The 23,744-nt window shown below is 37.2% G+C and overlaps 1 protein-coding gene and 1 non-coding gene across 2 annotated transcripts in view; one reads left to right on the plus strand and one right to left on the minus strand.

Moving 5' to 3' along the window:
• The window catches only part of USP54 (ubiquitin specific peptidase 54), a 102,352-nt gene that overhangs the window by 41,303 nt on the left and 37,305 nt on the right, over nucleotides 1-23,744 (plus strand). Inside the window, exons 2-3 of the mRNA XM_016224035.2 lie at nucleotides 4,014-4,572; nucleotides 7,354-7,446. Of these exons, the coding sequence (XP_016079521.2) occupies nucleotides 4,426-4,572; nucleotides 7,354-7,446 (240 nt within the window). The 5' untranslated portion in view covers nucleotides 4,014-4,425. The remainder of the gene's footprint in view (nucleotides 1-4,013; nucleotides 4,573-7,353; nucleotides 7,447-23,744) is intronic.
• LOC148091508 (U6 spliceosomal RNA) lies at nucleotides 124-231 on the minus strand. Its single transcript, XR_015715652.1, has one exon. It is a non-coding gene; the product is annotated as a U6 spliceosomal RNA (small nuclear RNA).

Here is a 23,744-nt window from a genome sequence, read left to right on the forward strand (position 1 = left end):
GATACTCTTCATGGTTTTTCCGTTTGAATCATTGATTAGTTGAACACGGTCATTCTTTGTTGACCTAAAATGTTACCCTATTCCTTGTAATAGGCTCAGTTGTTTGCCTTTTTTTTTTTTTTTTTAAATATGGAACTCTTCACGAATTTGCATGTCATCCTTGCTCAGGGGCTATGCTAATCCTCCCTGTATCATTCTATTTTTTTTTTTTTTAGTATGTGTGCTGCCGAAGCAAGCACTCAGTTGTTTGCCTTTTTAAGTTAAACTGTTCTTTATGGGTTGATTGATTGATTTTAGAGAAATAGAGAGAGGAAGGGAGAGAGGGAGAAGAGGGAAAAGGGGGGAAAGAGAGAAACATCAATTTGTTGTTCCACTTATTTATTCATTCATTGGTTGATTTCTGTATGTGCCCTGACCAGGGATTGAACCTGAAACCTTGTATCAGGACGATGCTCTAACCAACTGAGCTACTCTGCCAGGGTCTAAACTTCGTATTGTTAAAATAGTTGTAAAATTCAAATGTTTCTCCAAGCACTTGGCTAAATTGTGCTGACATATCACTTATCCTATGTGAGGTCTATTCTTTTCATACAATTAGAAGACTTATTCCTGGTAATTCACAACTTTCAGGAGTCCTGAGGTCCCCAAACCAAAATTTACTTTTTTACTCTTACGGATAGCAGTTCACTCATTAAGTGAGCTTATTTATTGCTTATTTTAAAAACTTGCTAGTAGTTTCACGTGCCTATTGCATTAAATCTCAGCCACTGTGTGAAATAGGTATTGTGCCACTGTTTTACAGACCTGGAAAACCAAGTTCAGGACACCTAAGTAGTTTGGGATTTTACAAAGTAGTAAAAATGTGGAAATTGAACTCACGTCTTCTAACTCTAAGTCTGGTACTAGCCCTCTTTGTATAATATCACTTACTCCTTATAACAGCTTGACATTATACTCTATTTTGAGCTGTCCTTTTCATAGAAATGTATTCAAGTTTTATTCCATTTTTATTTTGTCCTTATATCTATATATTTTTATATATGTTTTTTCTTTCTCTTTTTTAGTTTGGGCTTGCCAGTATCACCTGGCATAATATTATTATCTACCAGGTTAGTAATTTTAGTTATAATTTTGCATTGAATCACTAGTATACATATTGTACAAGGTAATTTTTACATAATTTTAAATTTTTTTATTTTTCAGATATCATTTCCTTGTCAGTTTAAAAACATATAATTTAAAACTCAGAGAAATTGTAAGAAATGGTTCAAAGAATTCCCATATACCCTTTAGCCAGATTTGCCTATTGTTAATGTTTTGCTATATTGATTTGCTTTACCATTTCCTTTTTCTCTCCCTCTTCATATATACATATGAATACATACACCTTCCATATATACTTAAAACACTTTTTTCTTCTGAACCATTTATGAGTAAGCTACTGACATTATGCTTTTTTACCCCTAAATACTTGAGTATTAAGAAGTTCTTTCTCTTCTTCTTTTTAATATGTTTTTAAATTGATTTTTAGAGAGAGAGGAAGGGAGAGGGAGAGAGAGAGAAACATCGATGTGAGAGAGACACAATGATCGGCTGCTTCCCTGATAGGGGAAACAAACCCGAAACCTGGGCATATGCCCTGACCAGGAATTGAACCAGTGACCTTTCTGTGCATGGGACGACGCTCAACCAACTGAGCCACAACGGCCAGGGCATCTTTTTCTTCTTTTAAATAGGTTGTTAGAGCCATATGGGTAGAACTCTTAATTTATTTTCCCATATGTCTTTAGTAGATGACATTGGAAAAGAATTATGTTGTTTGGTGCTAGACCTGCAACTTAAGTGAAATATTTTGTCATCGGTACTTCTTTGGACCATTTGTTACTGCCTCTTCTCTTGGCTTTGTTCTTTTTGGCTCTCACCCATAGTTTCTGACACACCTAGAGCAAATGTGAGAGCTTATTGCCTTACCCTACATAATACTGCCATTCAGAGCCTGAGAATCTTTTTTTTCTGCTACTGCCTATTTTCCCTCTGCTCCCTAAACTCAGGGGTGTGTACATAGGGCAGGCTGAGTTTCAGTAAGCTCCTAATGTGGACACTGGAAACCCCACCTGCCTGCCAAGTCCTTTTGGCTGTGAGCAAAGTGGAGGCTTGGTACTTGTCATTCCTCTGCAGCAGTTGAGCTGAAAGAATGCTGCAGGGCTTGTTGGAAGTTGCTTAGCGGCCTTGAGTGGGGGTGGTGTGAGGGTGTGTGTGTAGAGTTGAGGGTCTTGTGTAGTCTATGTAGGAGACCTGAAATCCTTCCTGGTGCCATGCCAATCATTACGCAGTATTTATTGAGTACTCCTTATGACCAGCACTATGATAGAAACTCTTGGAATAGTATAATAAAATACATAATTAAATCACAATATAATAGGCAAACAATTCTAGCTCTGCCACTTACCAGCTTTGATTTGGGCAAGTTAATGTCTTTAAGCCCCACTTTACTTTCTGTAAAATAAAACTATTAAATCCTACATGATAGGGCTGTTGTGGAGATTGAGTAAAGAATGTAAGTATAGTGTTTAGCACATGTCTGCCACCTGATAGTATTTTATTTCATACAGTCATATTTAGGATTTATGACTGACACCATATAAAACAAATAGAGTAATAAAACAAATAGAGAATAATATGACTCTACAGTGTATAATCAAATACTTAAATTATGGCATGTAAATTATAAATAGTCTGGGAATTTGGAGAAGAGAAAAAACAGTCTTGTGCAACCATTTAATGTTCCTGTGCCTCAATTTTTCCAGTGGACACACTGTTTAAATGCTATGTGATATCCCAGAGAATGCTTAAGGTATTATAGCTTTTTTGGGTTTTTAGGTGGTCTATATGGTGGTGGGAAGGAAGGGAGAAGCTTGGGGAGCTGTTAGAAACCAAATTTGACACTCTTAATTTTTTCCTTATGTGGTCATGGCAGCCTTATAGGAAAGTTTGAAGCTGGAGATTAGAAGCATTACCTTCCAAGGAAGGTGCCTGCTTTGGTATTTTTCCCTGTTGCCTCACTGGCATTTTAATTAGTGAGAAGTAATGTTGGTCAATGGATGCCTCTGATTATAAGCGCCTCAGGTTTAATCTGAGGATTAAGTGATTTGTAGGCCAAATTATCTCTCTGATTTTCTGGCAAAAATATAACATACAAATTGACATGGCAGGAGAAGATTTAGTTCTCTTGGACTAATGTTAAGGACATATGATTTACTTACCATGAGTGTTTTTCTGGGATGGGACATCTTTACTCTGAACAGAGTCCACACTGATAACTTGGCCCTCTTAACTTTAAATAGCCATGAATATGTAAAATACCTTAAAACTTTTCTTTTCTTTACTTACAATATCCAAAATGAACTGTTTCAATTCCTTGTTTGGTATGTACTGACTTGGTAATTTTTTGTAAGCCTGATTTTGGAAAATTTGTATTTGGTTTTTATTTTTGGCCAGATCAACTCTCTTCTCCTTCTAGAAAATTTCAGAGAAGTTTCCCATGAAAGTAAACCTGCTAATACCTTGTTTTCCCCCTCTTTGGTTTCTCCTTTTTGTTGTTGTTAGTTTTTTTCCCCTTGGAATTGTTTGCCAAGGTTTCAGGTTTATAGTGAGAGGTGAGGCAACGTTGATCTTGGCAGAACAGCACAAAGCCAGTAGAGTCATTAAGTGACGCAAGCTTTTGATTTTTTTCTTTCTGTTAAAGCTCTCTGGCACAGCTGGCTATTCTAGTCACAGAGGAAGAGAGGAGAAGAAGTTCTGGGTGGAATGATAGAAGATGTTTGGAGCATATTAAAAAACAGCAGCAGCAACAGCAAATAACCCCACATAATTCAAACAAGCTTCTTAGTTTTTTGGAATCTATGTCAGTTGCTTAGAACTTGAATTTCTACTTCAGAGGATGATGGGACAAGGAATAGAAGGCGAGGAGGGTTGTGTTGGATTCTTGCTTATCTGTCTGCCTCTCCTTCCAGTTGGAAAAATCTTCAATCCACAAGAAGCATTATTAACAAGCCTAAGGAACACATCCTACCCTGATCCTGGATTCTGTTGGAGTTGAGGAGTACAGCCACTTCACCAAGATTTTATGGACGCAGTTCAAGAAAAATAGAAGGAAACAGTACTCAGGAATTTGAGTTTGTATTAGTCCTGTGCCATGTTAAATTTTGGGCATTGTTTGGAGCTCTGTCATGTGGATCTAAGTGGATACCTGCATTCCTTGAACTACATATATATGATGTTTGGAAGGTTGTAAATTCAAAATCTTTCAACATATATTCATTAAATTCTGGATTCTCTTACTGTTAAAGACTTCAGCAGACAGAAACTCCCTCTCCAAAAGACACAAAACCTCCTTTGTGTTTTCAGGCTAAATGTGAACAAATAATGTCTTGGAAGAGAAATTATTTTTCAGGGGGCCGTGGTAGTGTCCAAGGGATGTTTGCTCCTAGAAGCTCAACCTCTATAGCCCCCAGCAAAGGCCTCAGCAATGAGCCTGGACAAAACAGTTGCTTCCTCAATAGTGCCTTGCAGGTAAGGGCAATTTCTTTCTTTTTGGTAAACTTTGACTTTTAGTTGCTGGTGCTGTATTTCTGATAACTCTTTTAAATATAAGACTTGACAGTGTCTGTTTGAGGTCAGCAACCTGAGATCATTTTTAAAGTTTATCTGTGTGATCTTAGGCACGTCACTTTATCTCTTCGAGTCTCAGTGACCTCATTGGTAAAAAGGGGATTAATGTGATAGTGAAATAATAACTGTAACTACTGCTACTTACTTGCCTAAAGGGGAAGAGGTACATGGAGTAGATGATATTACTACTTGTTTATTGATTCTTTTCCTGAACAGGTTCTTCTGTTTCTTTTTTTCTCTTTTGACACTGAGGTGTCTTATCACTCCAGTTGCTTTCCTCTAGTATAGAAAGCAAAATTCTTTCCACAATTCAAAACTTTCTTGTTTCATAATATTATGCTTGTCTCGTTATATTCAGGCTTTCAGCACACACAGAGTCCAGTCTTTGTCCACTCTTCATCTCCTTCTTCTGAGATCACACGTAGTAGCTCATAATTGGTGTCTGGTCAAATATGCTTGAACAGAGCTAGTAGAAAGTAAATTTTCCCTTCTGTTGTTGCTTGCCACCTCAGTGGTCTCAGAATCCCAAAGCTTCTGCCTGCCTGCCTGGTCTGCCTAGTCAGGCCCATGTACCTACCTTGTCTAACTTTCAAGTAATCCCTTTCCTCTCCTTCATGCTTTTCAGAGTAAAAGTAAATGAAAATTTCCACCCAAGATAATTATGCTTTGGTTAAATATTAGTTTTATACCTCAGATTTAATGAGAAAATAAGTTTCAAATGTGAGAAGAAAAGACAAAAGTATTTGATATAAAAAGCATTAGATTTAGGAGACCTGGATTCTGCTTTTTGGCCTTCTCTATACTAGTCTTGTGACCTTGTACAGGTAATAGTATTTCAGTTTCCTCATGCATAATAAAAGAATCTTGTAAAAAAAAAATATTGTCAAGCTTATTTGTTTAATCAAAGTTTCATACTCTGTTTCCAAATTTTTATTTGAAAACATTAAAAAATCCTTTGCTGTGAAAGCCTGTAGAAAGAGTTTAAGTACTTTCACTAATTACTACCACAAATTTCTTGCAATTGAGTGGGGTTGGTTAGTGTTTTTTCCAGGTGATGCATATTAGGTTTTTGAGTGACTTTACAACAATACTTTTGTAAGTTAGAAGCAGGCAAAAAGGGTGTTGATTTAGGTGTGTTTTTGTTTACCTCCTTCCTGGCCATAGTCCTATTTTTATAATTCTGTTTCTTTCTATATTTTCTATCTATACTGTCAGTTGAAACAGTATTTATGACTTTCTGTTCTAATTTCCAGTGCTATATGCTATATGTATACACACATAGATATTTCTACATCCATACTTAAGGATTGTGTCATTGATGGTTTTGGAGTACATACTATAATCATGTTACAAAATTGAAAATAATTGTTTCTCTGAGCTAATATTCTAACTTTTGATGTGAAAGCTGTGTTCGCCACAGCTGTGTTGAACTCATTACATTTGTTTAAAAAGTTGTTACTTACTTGGGAGCAGAGTGTGTTTCAAAAAACTTTTGATGTATATACCTTGAGACACCTGAGTAAGAAGCTCCAGAGGTATTCTGTGATCTGGGGCTCCAGAAGTATAGTGCCTTTTAAATGTTTTCCAGGCAAGAGGAACTCCCTAAGGTATTATGCTATATATTACACCATATCTATTTTAACTGAAGTCCATAGTTTATTCAAATTTCCTTAGTTTTTACCTAGTGTCTGTTTCTATTCCTGGATCCCATCCAGGACACCACATTTACATTTACTTGTCCTGTTTCCTTAGACGCCCCTTGGCTGTGACAGTTTCTTAAAATTTCCTTGTTTTTGATGACCTTGACAATTTTGAAGAGTACTAGTCAAGTATTTCATAGGATGTCATACTGTTTGAACTTGTCTGATGTTTTCCTCATGATTAAAATTGGGGTTATGGGTTTTTAAGAAGAAGGCCATAAAAGTAAAGTGGTTAGAGCATCAGCCTGTGAACTGAAGAGTCCTGTGTTCAATTCCAACCAAGGGCACATGCCTGGGTTGCAGTCTGGATCCCTGACCCCTGTTGGGGCACATGTGATTGGCAACCAATCGATGTGTCTCTCTCACATCGATGTTAATCTCTCTCTCTCTTTCTCTCCCTCCCTCCCTCCCCCTCCCACTCTCTCTGAAAAGCAATGGAAAAAATATCCTCTAGTGAGGATTAAGAAAAAAAAAGTAAAATGCCATTTTCATCACATCATATCAAGGTTATGATTTATCATTGTTGATATCACCTTTATTTTTAATCTATTGACTTAAGGAGGTTACAACTCTCTCCAAAAATTGAGAAGTCTAACAAAGACAAAATTCCACACTGTAATTCATGCTTCTAAATAAGTTTTAAAAATATTCTTGCTTTTTTTGTGGACCATTAAAATAAACTCTTATTCTGCAGCTATTAACACATAAATTTCCTTTTCAGGATCACATTTGATGTATGTCATGCCATATTTTCTGTGTGACTTTCCTTCATGTTCAAATTAATGTCTTTTCCAGAATATGGTCATCTATCCCTCTTGTTAGATGCCTCCTCACCTTTTTTGACACTTAATATACCAGAATGAGCTTTTCTCTTGGGAATAAAGATATCTTCTGCATTCATTACCTATGTTTGTTTGAACTGTTGAATTTAAAATTAAATGGTGGCTCTTTATAGAGTAATGTATTTTCTCTTCTTTGCCAGGTTTTATGGCACTTGGACATCTTCCGACGTAGTTTTAGGCAGCTTACAACTCACAAATGCATGGGAGATTCCTGCATTTTTTGTGCTCTCAAGGTAAGTACTTCAAATTTGTTTCTTCTCACTACCATTAGGTTGTCAAATGACTGATATTGAAGAGGTTTTTGATTAATTAAGGTGATGCTAAAGATTTTGTTACTGAGTTACCTGCTTGTGGTTTAGTGCAAAGGAGGAAACTATGATTAGTTAGTTTTGTTTTTTTTTCATTCAAAGAATTACTACTTGGCTTGAGTAGTCTGTTTTTTAACCTTTTTGCCCATGCAAAAAGGTGACAGGATACTATTCAAATGTGCTTAGGTTTTGAATGTTTAACTAAAAAGTTAATTCTAAATTTTCATTTTGAAAGCATAAAGAACCCAAGTATTCTTAATGTAATTAACTATTGTCTGTCAAATCTAAATTTAGCAACAAATTCTTCCTACTAAAAAAAGCCAGTATTAAAATTTTCCCATTCCGTAATGTTTCCCATTATCACATTTAATAGATTCTTAATACCAGTATTCTACCCCACCTCTGACTGCAAGTTTTTCATTTCTAAATAAAATAAAACTGGGGATTCATTTAGAAACAAAGGAAACAGCCTAAAGTGAGATTTCTGACTTGGAGATTTTAGGTATACTGCTAAAGAGGAAGAAATAGGATGGGTAAGCGGCCAATTTTCCATTACTGTCTCTTTTCCAACATGTAGCTTCTCTGAGTTTTCTTGGTCCAGATATACAGTAGATTATTTGTGGTTGGATGAGTCTGCTTGAGCTCTGAATAAGCTTCCAGAGTCATTTTTCAATCTCATAAAGTCTGAATTCTTGGTTTGTCACAGGGATAGTTGGATGTGATGATTATATGTTTAGTTGCTTTTACATCTTAGAGTAGGAATTGTGACCACAAAATTCAGGAGAATTTCCCAGTAATATTGGTTATTTGCAACAACTGACTCAAAACAATTTTTTGACCAGCATGAGTTTTAAGCCCATGATAAATAGATATCTTTAGAAAGAAATAACTGAGTCTTCTCAACTTTTTGCTACTTGAGTCATAAATATCTTTTTTCTCCACCCTTTGTTTAGAACCACTGTAACTTTTAGCAAAATATAGAATATGCATTATTGGTTAATTGGGAGTTTAAGTATGAAATTTTAATAAAATCAAGTATTTTACAAGTTGTAAGATCTCTTACTATGCCCATTCAGACAGAATTCTATCCAAAAGAGCATTTGGCTTGATTTTCTGTAAGGTACATTGACATTAAATATCTAATTTTAGGTAAACAAGAAATATAGTGGTCCTTTGGTCAGCAAGTCAAAGGGAAGTTTGGTTCATGGCATTAAAACCAAAAAACTAAGACACAATACTTGCTAGAGAGGTTTGACTCCTGAAGAAATCCCTGGTAGAAGAATCTCCTGAAACTAGAAATTCTTTTCTGTACCAGGAAGGGATAATGGAATTTATATGAACCCCTGACATGACTTTGATTAGTCAGGACTATGCCATACTCTCTTCATTGACACTTGTGGGACTTGGGAGAACTGGCTGTCAGTCTTATTATGTTTCATTTTCCAGAGGGACAAATTGTTACGCTAATATAAATCAATATCATTTTATAAGCCAGAGAGATGAAGAAAACCAACCACTAGACTTTATGGGACGCCTGAGATACCCAATACAGAAAGGAAGTTGTTTTCCAACCTGTAGGGGCTGAGGATATATATGGGAGTCTTTGAGAGAAGCAGTTGCTTATGATAGATGGATAAATGGGTTTAGGGGATCAAAGGCTGTATTTTGTGTCTTTGTTCCTTTGAGGATATGTTGGAATACTGGCACTTTCCTCATCACATCACTGTCTATCCATTAGATTTCTTTTTCTTCACTGTCTCTTTTGTTATATTGGGAGTATATTAAAATTTTGATTTCCCCCCCTCCAAAGTGCTTTTCAGTCCCTCAGTGTTATATAAATGTTAAATAATTAGGATCTAGTTTGCTCATACTTCATGTTTTAGATGGCATTGTTTGCATTCTTTTAATTATTATATACTTAATTTGAAAAATTTAAATAGATTTATAATGCAGATGGATTAATTTGACATATAGATGAGCTGAACTTCGTTCTAATAACTGAGAAATTGTAGTTGTTAGAATAGCCATGGTTTCTAAGACATATTTCTTTATTCATACTGGAGGGCTTCATTTTCTGAGAGAAGAGAAAGGATGATGAGAGTATGGAGAAGTAACCCTGGGATGGGCCATCAGCACCTTGGTCCTCCTAACTTTTTAAAAAATATATATTGATTTCAGAGAGAGGGAGGGAGAGGGAGAGGGAGAGAAAGAGTTGAAACATCAATGATGAGAGTCATTGATCGGCAGCCTCCTGCACATCCCCAACTGGGGATCGAGCCCGCAACCCGGGATGTGCCCTGACCGGGAATCAAACTGTGATCCCCTGGATCTTAGGTCAATGCTCAACCGCTGAGCCATGCCCGGCTGGGATAGGATATATCTTTTGTTCCCTACTTTAGAACATGAAAAGAATATATCTATTATTAAACTAGGCTCAAATCAGTATAATAAGGCAAGAAAAACAAAGGAAGGATAAATATTAGAAAGAAAGTTGTTATTTGTAGATGATGTGACTGGCTATTTTAAAAAATATCAGAGAATCTACTGATAAATCAGTAGAGTCAGTAAAGAATTTAGCAGGTGGTTGCTTTTAAGATCAAGGTCTAATATTCAGTTGCATTTCTATATATGTACTGGCAACTAACAGAAAATGCAATTTAAAAAGCTTTTATAGTAGCAACAAAAGATATAAAGTAGATATAAATAAATCTAACAAAAAAGTTACATGACATAAAACCCCAACAGAGATCCAATATAATCATCATCATCATCATCAAGACAACATCCTTGTAACAACTATTTAGGTCAAAATAGAATATCGCCAGTACCATAGACATTCACCCTCTTTTCTTCTCAATCACATCTCCTTTCTCCCAGAGGTAACCACTTTCCTAGTGTTTGTGGTAATCACTTCCTTGTTTTATTTGACAGTTGTACTACCTATGTATCCATTCTTAAGAAATCTAATTTAAAAATTACCTGTTTTTGCCCGGCTGGGCGTGGCTCAGCGGCTGAGCGTCGACCTAGGATCCAAGCGATCGGGCTTTGATTCCTGGTTGGGGCACATGCCCAGGTTGTGGGCTCGATCAATGACTCGCTCATCATTGATGTTTCTATCTCTCTCCCTCCCTCTCCTTTCCTCTCTCTGAAATCAATAAAAATATATTAAAAAAAAAATTGCCTGTTTTTGAAACTTTATTGTAAATGGAATCATTCTGTATAAATTTGTGTGAGTATGTGTATTATTTAGCTCAGTAATATGTTTATAAGATTACCATGTTTGTGCAGGTTGAGTTTGTTCATTTTCATTATTATATGGTATTTTCATTGTGTAAAATAAACCAGCGTTTGTTTATCCATTCTATTGCCAGTAGTCATTTGGATTATTTCCAGTTTTTAATTTTAATTTTATATTTTATTATATTTTATTTAATTATTTTATTTTTTGTTAATTCTTACCTGAGAATATGTTTTTCATTGATTTTTAGAGAGAGTGGAAAGGAGGGAGAGAGAGAGAGAAAGAGAAAGAAACATCGATGTGAGAGAGACACATCAATTGGTTGCTTCCCACACGTGCCCTGACTGGGGTGGGGAACAAACCCAGGCATGTGCCCTTGACTGGGAACTGAACTCGTGACCCTTTGGTTCTCAGGCCAATGTCCTAACCATTGAGCAACACCATCCAGGGCTCCAGTTTTTCTATTTTTTATAAACAATATTGACAAGAACATTCTTATACACATGTACAAATGTGTACACATTTCTATTTCATACATACCCAGGAATGGAATTACTGGATCATAGGTTATGTATATCTTCAACTTTTTAAGATAATGCCAGCTGTTTTCCAATATTTCCACATGTTTTCCAAAGTTGTGGTACTAATGTATACTCTGACCAGCAGGTTTTTCCTGGAAGCTGAGAAAATTCAATTCTGAAATTCATGACAAACAGTGAAGAATAGAGAGGACGCTCTTGAAGAATGACAGCAAAATGAACAACTTCCCTTGTGTTCAGTCAGAGTAGGCTAAGTTATGTTGTGGCAACAAACTAAAATCTCAGTGATAAACATGCAAAAGGTTTATTTCACTCACGTTACTTGTCCACTGCAGGTTAGTAGGAAAACCCTACAGATTATAGTCATTCAGGAATTTAGGGGCCAAAGTAACAACCAAGGTGAATATTCCTAGTTGCTAAGCCAAAGGGAAAAAGAGCTCTGGAGGGCCTCGCATAGGCAGCTTCGTCTGCTTAGCAGGCCACTTCTGCTCATAACTCATTGACCAGAGCTAATCATGCGGCTTTAATGGATCACAAGGGGACCAGGAGTGTGATCCTATTATAATTTTTGAGAGAAGGGAGAGCCAGAAATATTTGGCAAGCAATATTAATGACTACCATACTTTATCAAATATCAAGACATATACACCTGTAGTCATTAAGACAATCTGGTACCAACACAGTATGACTAATAAACCAATGGAACAAAATCAAGACTTCAGAAACAGACATAAGGAAACTTGCTCTTTGCCCTGCCAATCAAAGAAAAAAGTGGACTTTTCAATAAATGGAGCTTAGATAATTGGTTATCCACATGGGGGGGGGGGGGGAGAAAGGAAATTAGATCCCTACCTCATATTATACCAAAATTAAGAATTTCAGATGAATCGAGGACAAAATGTGAAAGGCAAAATTTTTCAAGTTGTAAAAGGAAATATGAGAAAATAACATGACTTCAGGGATAGAGAGGATTTATTAAATAAGTATTAGTACATGCAGATCCAGGGAAAAGCCCTGAGACTGAAAATCTACCTCCATAAGCAGAGGGCAGGGAAAGACCGACGAAAAAGATTGGCCACTCCAGGGAAGTATTTAATAGAGCTTATTAAGGAAACTAACATGTGAGGCATATCTTGGTGGCTGCAAGATGAAATGTATCCGCGTGCCACTTGGCAGGCACCAAATAATTATGTAGGGTAAGAAGGGAGGGATAGTCACAGGCACTAGTACATGAATGCTACCAGGTATGGGAAATTACTTTACATGCTTGACCAGGTCACGACAACAACCTGTTCCAGAAACGAGTACACAGCAGGAGGCAAGGGAGGAGTGCCGATCTATGTCAGAATGAACGTCAATTATAATTAGTCTCTAAGTGGGCTTTGCTGAAAGCAACCTTCTTTCTGGGCCGGGTCCAGCTTGTGGGACAGACAGCGGTCATGTCATGGAACAGCCTTTCCCCCACAATAAGACATGAAAAATACAAAGTGAAAAGTATTGATACATTTTACTACAAAAAAAAAATTCAAAAACTTCTTTTCATCAGATGACTCCATAAAGAGAGTAAAGACAGAAGGCTACAAGCTGGGAGAAAATATCTGCAGTACATATAACCAACAAAGGGCTGGTCCTGAGCACAGAACTTCGGAGAAGAAACCCTATAAGGAATAAGTAAAGGATAAATGTGTCAACAGGAAAATGGGCGAAAGACATAAACAGGCATTAAAAGAAGGATCTGAAAGATGCTTACCCTCTTTAGTAATATAAGAAATGTAAATTAAACCATACCCTTCAGATTAGTAGAGATTTAAAAATCAGATAAAACTGTTACCTAAAAGGCGGAATGAGAATTTACATACGTTGCTGGTTGGAATATAAACTGATGCCACTACTTAGTAAAACAGTTTGTCATTACACTTGTCCAGTAAAATTGAACTAGCATATACCCTACCACTCCATAATTGCACTCCTACATGTATGCTGTGGAAAACTTCCTTGTACATGCATATATACATGCATATATACCAGAAGATATATTTGAGAATGTGCAAAGTAGTAGTAGTTTTTGTGATTACAAAAAAATGAAAACAACCCATTCCAACTATGATCGAATAGATTAAAAAATTATGTTTTATTCCTAGAGTAAAATACTACATAGTAGTGAAAATGAACAGTCTGCAGCTACATGTCAACTTGGATTAATCACAAAACCATTATGCTGAGTGAAAAAAGCAAGTCATGGAAAACTACATAAATTATTATTCCATTAATATACTAATCAAAAACAGGTAAAAATACAGAGCATATTGTTCAGGGATATATACATCTGATAAAACTAGAGAAAAAGGGAGTAATTCACAAAATTCATGATAGTGTTTACCTCTGGAAGATGGGGTGCGGAGGATTAATCAACGGGGGGCCTCAAACTCATTGCTAATTTTTCTGTTTCTCTTTTTTCTTATCCTCACCTGAGGATATTTTTTCCATTGATTTTATAGAGAGAGTAGAAGGGAGGGGAAGAGACAGAGAAAGAGAAACGTTGATGTGAGAGAGACACATTGATTGGTTGCCTCCTGCACGTGCCTGGACCAGGGCCGGGATCCAGCCTGCAACGGAGGTACGTGCCCTTGACAGGAATCAAACCCGGGACCCTTCAGTCCACAGGCTGATGCTCTATCCACTGAGCCAAATAGGCTAGGGCTAATTTTTCTATTTCTTAAATTGGGTGGTGGGCACATGGGCATTTATTTATTATTCTTCGGCTGTATACATGTCATGTTTGTTCTTTATTTCAATGATTATTTTATTATAAATATAAAAACAAGTACTGCCATCATTCTAGAAAGCACACTAAAGTGTAGAGAAAAACCGAAGATTTCCTAATTCTGCCGCAGAGATTGTCATTTCTCTTTATGTTTCCTCTCTGGTCTATTTCTAGTAATAAGTCTTTTTGCTCACTGTTTTAGTAAAAAGAATACTTTTTAAAAGACTCCTAAATTGCTTCTCTGTCTCTAGTGTCTTCCTATTTCATTTGTTCTAACAATACCCTAGAGTTACTCCCTTCTTAAAACCTTAAAGTGGCTCCTAATTGTCCCGTAAATCACTTGAAAATGCATGATTACAGACATTAAAAAAACTTCGTTCTTTTCCCTATTCTTTTCCTTCCCCAGGCACTCTCCATTTCAGCTGTGATAGCAGATGGCGCAGTTGCTGTGGCTACCTCTTAGACATTACGGATGTCATTTACTTTGCCTGGATCCCTTGGCACCCAAGACCATAACCTAATGATAAACAAAACAGTAACACGTTCCTTTTGATCAAACTACACTCACCTTTCAAAACTCCACTTTAGAAATTTATCTTCTTCATGAAGTTTTAAAAATACCGTCTCTGTCCAGATCCATGCTTGTTTGACTTCACAGTGGTTACCATGGCTGGATGAGTTTTTGGGAAGGTGCCTCAGCTTTTCTTCCCTCTTGGTGTTCCTCACAGTGCCTGGACCATAATAAAAACACTTAACTTTTCTGGGTCCATATATTGTTTTAGTAGGTCTTGGGTTTCAGTTATGGAGTTTTGGGTACTTGCCCGTTTCTTCTCTTTCTCTCTGTCGTTTATGCTCTCTTATTCTTGTTCTAAGAGATTGTCATATAGTGACTTTTGGTCTCATATTTTTTAGTAGGTCTACTAATCTAGGCTTTCATGCCTCATTTAGTAATGGAAGGGTGAGAAGTGTGTGGGGGTGGTGTGTGCAGGGTGGATGGTGGAAAAGATATGCTGAAGGAAAAAGCCTGGGAGTCTGTCAGCAGAGGAGTTATCTGATATCTTGTAGTTAGGTTACATGTTGACTTTGGGGTGTCATAGTGTGGGTGTAATTCTATATATTTTTTCTCTGTAGATGTAATTCTGTATTTTTTTCTCATTTTTTCTCTGCCTCCTATTTAAAAATTAGAGGAATGTTTGATGAGGCTAGTAAGTATTCCTTTTTGCTGGTACTTCATGACCTGTTTGCATTCTTTAATGGTAAGTTTGATACATAAAATATTTATTTCAAAGATTTTTTTCAAAACGGGATACTCCAATCTAATCACCCTTTCCCATATATTATATTACTATTCAAGAGGCTGAATGGTCTGAGTGTCCTTCAGATAATTACATCATAGTGGCATTCTTTTATGAGTTGTTGGATAAAAGTATTCTGTAGTACAGGAACACAATAAACGTAACAACAACAAAACACCCAGGAAACTCCAAAATTCCTGAACTTGAAGTACTTTGTTAAAAACTTGCCAATTCTATGAAGTCTGAATTATTTATGTTAGATCATAATATTTTAGTTCTAAAACCCACTATTAAGGACAAAAAGAAACTCAAACATGTTCTTAGATGAATCAGAAGCTAGACAACTTTCCCTTAATCTGATGTTTGGATGAAGGATTTGCTCTTGCAAGTCTGGTTGAAACCCGTATTCATATATTCCTGCTTTGTCTTTAGTTGTTTACTTTCCTTTGCACCAACCCTTAAAATGCATTGACTGTTGGCCTTATGTGACCACCTTTTGGTTCATGTCTTTATTTAATTTTTTTTTTTCCTTCTGCTCTGTGTGAATGTCTGTCAGTACTCTTGTGGTCTTCACCAAGAACCATAGTATCTGTTGTATCCAGTGCTTGTAATTGCTTTTTGGTAGTTTGTACACAATATTACTGATAATCCATTTCTTTTGGTTCTACAAAATGTACTGGGGGTTTTTCTGTGTTATCTGATACTAAGTCCCTAGAGTACTTTCAGCTGCAGAATCTTGCATAGGAATTTTTAATGATGACTTTCATTAAAAAGACTTTGTGTCAGTATGTCTTTCTGCTTGCTTTGAACTACAGTGCTTTCAACTTTGCCTTAGCAAATAGAAGAGATTCGTGTGCTAATTACCCTGTCCCTTCTAAAATCCTAAATTTATTTCCGACTAGTGTTACTGAAAGATTTTTCCTGACCTCAACTGTTGTCATGCCCTATGGCCCAGAGCTCATAGTTATTATTCATAATGAATGTGCTCTTACACCCCCCCATCCCCAGGGTATCACTTTGCTTTGGTGTTGGCTTATTTCTTTACCTCTGCCGGGGAGGAAATCCGTCCTCTGTACTTAGCATGCCGCAAAGATTTTGTTCTCCTTCCAGGGATTGTGCTAGAGGCTTTGCAGCGCCAGGATGTAGGACACAGTGGTTTTTGTTATAGGCAAAGAAGAATGCTGCATTGATTGATTAAATTCAACACATCTTCTCAATTAGTGATTTTTCTTTTAAGAATGCTAGTGTAAGGCACAAATCCCAGGGAATGGTGGTGGGAGGAAATAGGTTTTCGTATATAAAGTCTCCTGGAACATAAGTCCGTATCTGTAGAACAGTAAGACTGTTCTGAAGGGGCAGGAAAGTCTGTGTTCTGCTGATAGCCCACCTGTTAATTGGGGGGAAATTTGAAAGTTCAGGGAACAAATCCCTCAATATTTTTGAGCATGTTCCATGTAGCTGTTCCTCTATTGGGTACTGAAGCATAAGCACAGGGAGTAAAGTAGTATAAGAAATTATTCACCATTCATGATCAATCCAGTCCTTTTTTTTTTTTTTTTTTTGTAGATTATAGGTATGGAAGGCTCTTCATTATCCTGTGCTCATGACCAGTATCAGAGAAGAGTGGACCCATTATCCTGGACTATTTAAAGCAAGAAATTAGATTTCTAGTATGTTCCCTGGAAATTTTAGCTAGTAATTAACAGTCCTCACAGTATTATGCTAAGTGAAATAAATCAGGCAGAGAAAGACAAATACCATATGATTTCATTTATATGTGGAATCTAAAGAACAAAATAAATGAACAAACAAAACAGAAACAGACTTATAGATACAGAGAACAAACTGAGGGTTGCTAGATGGGAGGGGAATTGGGGGAATGGGTGAAAAAAGTGAAGGAATTAAGAAGCACAAATTGGTAGTTACAAAATAGTCACGGGGATGTAAAGTTCAGCACAGGGAATACAGTCAATAATAACGTAATAACTATGTATGGTGCCAGGTGGGTACTAGAATTATTGGGGGATCACTTTGTAAATTATATAATTGTCTAACTACTATTCTCCACACCTGAAACTAATATAAAATAATATTGAATGTAAACTGTAATTGAAAAATTAAGAATGTAAAACACACACACACACACACACACACAAAACCAGTCTTCACATAAGGAAGATATGTCCTTATGTCTAATGAACATATGACCTGCTTGAGTTGAACTTCCTTGTCTTGCTTACCTATGGGATACAAGCATGTGTGTGTGTGTGTGTGTGTGTGTGTGTGTGTGTGTGTGTGTGTGTGTGTGTGTTTGTGTGTTTGGCTAAGCTTTCTTAGTCTTACAGTCCTAGGAAGCTGTGCCTAAACATTTTCAGCTAATTTAAGCACTGACATAGCTGGGATAATATGAATCTGCGTCCTTTATCCTGTTTAAAATTTGGAGTCCAGGATTCCTCATGACACTCAGAGGGAGGGTATTACTGCAAGGAAAAAATAATAGAGCATCATGATTCTTTCCTTCCCAGAGTTTATGGCAGAACCTGAAACTTACATGATCTCAAAATCTCCGTGTTTGTCCAGAAGGCCCCCTTTTTATTTTTCCTGGGGTAGTGGTTATGGTATTGATTCTCAGAATTTGATGTGAATGCTGTTGGTAATCTATAAGGTCCTTCACTTTTTATCTTAGCAAAAATTAGCAAACTGAATATTATATTTTGTAAAAATATCTACATTAGTTTATGATTTCCCACTAAAAGCAATACCATTCTCTGGTGCATTTGGCTTGTCTCTGCCTTTGTGTGTCTCTGTTCAGTGTCTTGGAGTCTTGGTGTTTCTCTCTACCTGTGTCTATGTCTTTGTGTGTATGTGAGTGTCTGTTTTTTATTGGTAGCAGGAATGAGTGTGATCAGTAGCTTATGATGGTCTTTAACTTCACCATGGCAAGTCCAAAGTATTGGGTTATGAACTGGGTGCAAATAAAGTCCTAAACTCATGGGGAGATATGGCATTGATAACTGAACTGAATTTAATTTAAAGGGACTGAAAGATGATGTGTGGGCAATTTTCTAATCAGAAAGTCCAGAAGGTAGCTATTTTTAGATATAAGGTTAAAGAGTCCTAAGAGAGAAACTAGCCAGCTGTTTTCTGCCTTCCCCAAAGTTGGAGCACAAATTTCTATTAAACTGACTGGATATTTGATGATATTAAGGAATTACTATTACCTTTTTCTGTGTATTGTAATGATATTATGGTTATGTTTTAAATAAAAGAAGTTCTTAGGTTTCAGAGGCGTATTCTCAAATATTTACAGATGAATACCATCTGCAATTTGCTTCAAAATGATCTGGGAGTGGGGTAAATGGGAGGGTGGTATATATGAAATGAGATTGGCCCCTGGCTGATAATTGTTGAGGATGGATGGTAGGTGCATGGGAGTTTATTGTGCTATTTACCCTTGTGAGTTTGAAATTTTTTGCAATAAAATGTTGAATATCCAGTGTTATTGTTTTAGATGCCAAAATGTTAAACAGTTACATATTTTTTCCTCTTGAAAGAGAACATTTAACATTCTTTAGAACACACAAAACTAATGTGAAAGTTCTCTTCCAGGAGTCAGTGACACTGAGGGATTAGCTCCTTTATCTTCTTTTCAGAGGGTTGTGTTTACAGACAGGTTTGACTGGCCACATTTAGGTTTATAATATTTAGGTCTGCGATTTCCAGGAGTTGTGGAGAAAAGGACTAGTTATGAAGCCAAAATGATGAGAGGTTTGGGAAGCCCAGATCAAGAAGAAACCCCTAAGAACTGAATAGAGCGGTGCGTAAAGTGTGTCATGCCTTGCAGAAGGCATTGCTGACACCTTTCGGGGATGAGTTGGACTGCTGACTAGGGCACTTTCCAAACACCTCAGGCCCATACGGCGTCCAATTTAGTGACTGCCCTTCTCCCCATCCTCTGTAATCATGATTTCTTTTAGTTGCAAGGCTGGGAAATTCTGGGATAGAAATAAACAGCTGTTCCCTGCCTAAAGATAAAAGTCTGTGTTTTAGGGGGAAAAACCCCAAAACATAAGCAACAGCTGCATTTGTAGTTGCCAAAGCACAAAGACTTATTTACATGTTTTTTTGCTAATCCAAATAATTATGTGCTCATGTGGGTAGAATTGTTTGTTACTTGATCCGAGAGAGATGGGTGGGGCAGCACCTGCTTTTAGTAATTAAAGTCTTGTTGCTTTTGCACTGCATCCAAGAAAATAGTTAACAAAAAGTAACTTGCCTTTTCCTACAAATGAAAAGGAAGACCTCTTTGGTTTCATCCTGTGAAGAAGAGTAGAGAGAAACCTCAAAGGTGAATTTTCTCTCTTTATTGAAATGAAACCATCAGGGACCCCACAGGCAAAATTCCTTGGTTTTGGTTCTTCCTGCCCTCTCTTCCTCCCTCCATAGGACTCAGCAATTGGAAGAATACCAGTTTTTGTTCCTTATTGGTGCTACCACCTGTTCTTACTGCTGAACTAAATGTTCTTGGCTTTCTTTGGTGTGAACAGGATCTCCCTCTGGGAAAGGTGGGAGGAGGGTGAAAAAGGGAACAGGAGGAGGCCCGTTCCAGCCCTGTGCTCATGTGAGAGGGACACACAGGGGTTAGTGTGCTGCCCTAACAGAGGGGCTTTGTGCTACGGCTTCCTCCAGAGCCGCAGCCCCACAGATGCATGCTGGGCAGGCGCAGGCTGCGTCATCCCTGATACACTCGCTTCTTTCTGACAATAGCAGAGCAAGACCGATAACAAAAATTACCATAAAAAAATAAAGAAGATGCAGGCAGAGCCATTCTGAATGCATCCACATACTCAGTGTGTATGGAAGAAGCTGCCCGTAATTAAGAGGCAAAGCAAGAGTATAGCATGGAGACCATGATGCCAGTGAACACAGGAGCCGGATCTGTTGTTGCATATCCACTGTGGGTGCAGGCAGAGCTCTTAGGTTAGGTTTTCCCCTGTCTGTGCTGAAACCCTTGTTATCTGGGTCATGGGAAATCTTCCTTCCTTGAATAGCAGCAACAGAATGAGAAGACGTTGGTCCTTCCCACCCAGATCTCAGAGACTGGGGAGGCAGCTGAAGTAGAAGCATTTCTGACTCAAGGCCCTTCTTCAGCATAGGTCAGTGGCGGACATGCTCCTTAGTAACCTAAAGTGGCTCTAAAATAAAAATAGCTAACCCTGAGATAGTACTTATCATACTGCCAGGCATTAGTGTAAGATGGAGATATACAGATAACTTATTTAATCCTTAAATAACCCAAGGAGGTAAATACTATTATTAATTCTCTTTTAAAAGAAGAAACTAAAGCCTAGAGAAGATAGGTAACTTGTCCAAGATCATATAAATGGAAGTAATAGGGTTGGGATTTTTAAAATTTTTTAAACTTTTTAAATCCTCACCCGAGGACATTTTTTCCATTGCTTTTCGGGGGGGGGGGGGTTGTCTCCTGCTCGTGTGATGACAGGGGGCGGGGATTGAGTCTACAGCCCACCTACGTCCCCTCGGCCAGAATTGAACCTGGACCCTTCAGTCCGTGGGTAGACACTCTAACTGCTGGTCCAGACCAGCTAGGACTAGGGTTGGGATTTTGAACCCAGATAGTCTGGTTCCAGAGTTCATCCTCTTAACTGTTACACTACACCATCTCTCAGTGGAGCCCTGTTCTTTCTCAAACAGGTTCATCTGAACCGGAGAACACAGAAAGTGATTCAAGTGACTATTTTCTCAATTCTCTTGAGAATGGTAACATAACTAGTACTGTACATGCGAGAGAAGTTAACTCATTAGGAACTGTTGATGCCTTAGAGTATCAGGGCTTGCTTCTTGAGGAAACCCAGTTGAGAAAGACTAAAGGAACTGTAGTTTGCAAATATATTTGTACAGAACTGTTCTGGAACTACTTTACCATTGGTTCATTTTGGAACCAGTTTTGGACTCTGAACAAAAAGGACCAAACCTCACACATCCCTGGCCCTAGAGACAGAGCCTTCATCAGCAGTAATGTTGTACCATTAGCAATTGAGAAGAGCAGCTGGTGGGGATATGACAGTGGTTACTAAGACTTGCCAAGCTTGTGTGACTTTGAGCAGATCAAGTGGTCAGACCACCATCTACTTACAGAAGTAGTTGCTGCTGCTTTCTTGCCTTCATTTCTTTTGTTTGTTCATATTCTCCCAAGTTTCAAAGTCCCGTAGGTCACTTGGCAGATGTCCAGTTGCCCTCTGGGAGCGTTTAACTATAGACCTCGACCTTTCCTTTTGGCCTAGTTTAAGAAGTCACTCATAGATATTCTACTTCCAGCAAAAAATGATGGAAGGCCCTGCCCTGCCTTTATCTGATCTTACAATAGACTTGTGACAAATTTTTAGGTTAATCCAAAATAACTTCGGAGTAATTATAATAGATTTCCCTCCCAGCTCTTAGCTTATTAAATAATACTAAATATGTATTGCTGGTACTGCTTCCTCCACACCATATGAAGTCATTTGTAGGGAAGTAATAGCAGGTTACATAGTAAATGATTCTTGAGCTGCTGTAGGGATGGAAGTTCAGTGTATGAGGAGAAGTGATGCTGGTAAGATAGAACAAGGAAAACTGTGCCTACTTGCAATGAGCAGAATGAGGTTTAGTCCCATTTTGCTCTAACCAGTTACATTACCTTAAGAAAAATGTTCACCTTTTCTAGCTATTTTTTTATCTCCTTAAAAAAAAAGAGAGGGACTTAATAGTATCTTTTCTTAATAAGATCTACCCACATCACATGGTTGATTAATTTGTTCATTCATTCATTTAGGTATTTAAAACTAGTTATTGGTTGCCCTCTGTATGCCAGTACCTTTCAAGGTTCTGGAAATATAGCAGTGAATTAAAGGACAAAAAATTCTGTTCTCATGTCTATATTCTAGAGGGTGCAATCAGACAATAAATGTGTAAAATACATGTCATGGCAGATGGTAATAAGTGCCACAGGGAAAAATAAAACTGGCAAGAGTCGGAGGTATGGGAAGAGGGGTTGGAGTTTGCAATTTTAAATAGGCTGATTGGGAAATACTGTATTGAGAAGATAATATTTGGATAAAAACCTGAAGGGAATGAGTGATTGAGCTACTGAAGGTCAAAATGAGGACTGAAAAATGACCATTCTAGGTGGTGGGCCTTCTATTCTTAGATCACATAGGTAGGTTTATGAAATGGTCTCATTTCTGATCTCATTAGTAAGTCTGAAAAATGACCTTGAGATTTTTTTATATGAAGAATTTCAAGTGAATGACATTGTTTGGCCTGTTGATATGTAGCTCATTGTTGAGTGAGTTGTTAATCTGGATGGTTTAGTGAGGATCTGGGCCATGAGCTGCTGCTGTCAAGGAGCACATTCTAGTTTCTCTGGGTAAGATTCAATACCACTTGAGAACGGGTCATCAAGCCAGGTGCCACTTGTTGCTACTCTTTGTTTCCATTCTGCAGACATAACACTCATCATTGTTTCAGATGTAGGTAAAGATGGAGAAGATTGATACATTTAATTACACCCAAATAAAAAACTGCTTCACATAAAGGACACCAGAGACTGGAATAAGATATTTGCCACAGTAATACTCAGAAAGACCTAGAAAAACCAAATGTAGCTAGAAAGACTAAAATGAATCAGTCTGATCGTATTAATTGCTGACAAGGATATATTTATTTATATTCATTCCCTGGTGGAAGTATAAGTTTGCACAGACTCTCTATAACAGCAAAAAATTGGAAACTGTCAAAATGTGAACCAATGAAGAAGTGGATAAATAGATGTGGGTGGTATCATCACCAGGTAAAATACTATCCTGCAGGGAGAAAGGATAAACCAGGTATATACATTATATCATTATAGGTAGATCTCAAAACAATGCTGAATTTTTAAAAAAGTAAAATTCAGTGTGATATTTTGTACATAAACAAAAAAGTATGTGTGTATACAGGTTGGGGTAAAAGTAGGTTTACAGTCATGAGTATGCAAAACACACTTGTATTTTTATTTATTAATTATTGTATTATTTTCCATACAAAAAACTGTAATCCTACTTTTGCCCACCCTGTATATATATCCCTAAATATACATAGTGTATAGATATGTATATGTATATATGTAAAAGTATTAAAAACAAAAGATTATGCAACAAACTCATGATAGTGAGTGGATGGTAGAGAGTAGGCAGTCTTAAATGGGACTACAGCTTTATCTGTAGATTGGAAGTAAAAATGATGGAATGTTTATTTCTTGGTGTTAGACATGTAGGTGTTTGTTATATTAGTATTTCTACTTTTGAGTAATTTTGTATTAGCTAAACAATTTAAAATAAGGGGCCAAG

Source organism: Miniopterus natalensis, chromosome 14 (genome assembly GCF_054644295.1).
Source record: "Miniopterus natalensis isolate mMinNat1 chromosome 14, mMinNat1.hap1, whole genome shotgun sequence".
Classification (NCBI taxonomy): domain Eukaryota; kingdom Metazoa; phylum Chordata; class Mammalia; order Chiroptera; family Miniopteridae; genus Miniopterus; species Miniopterus natalensis.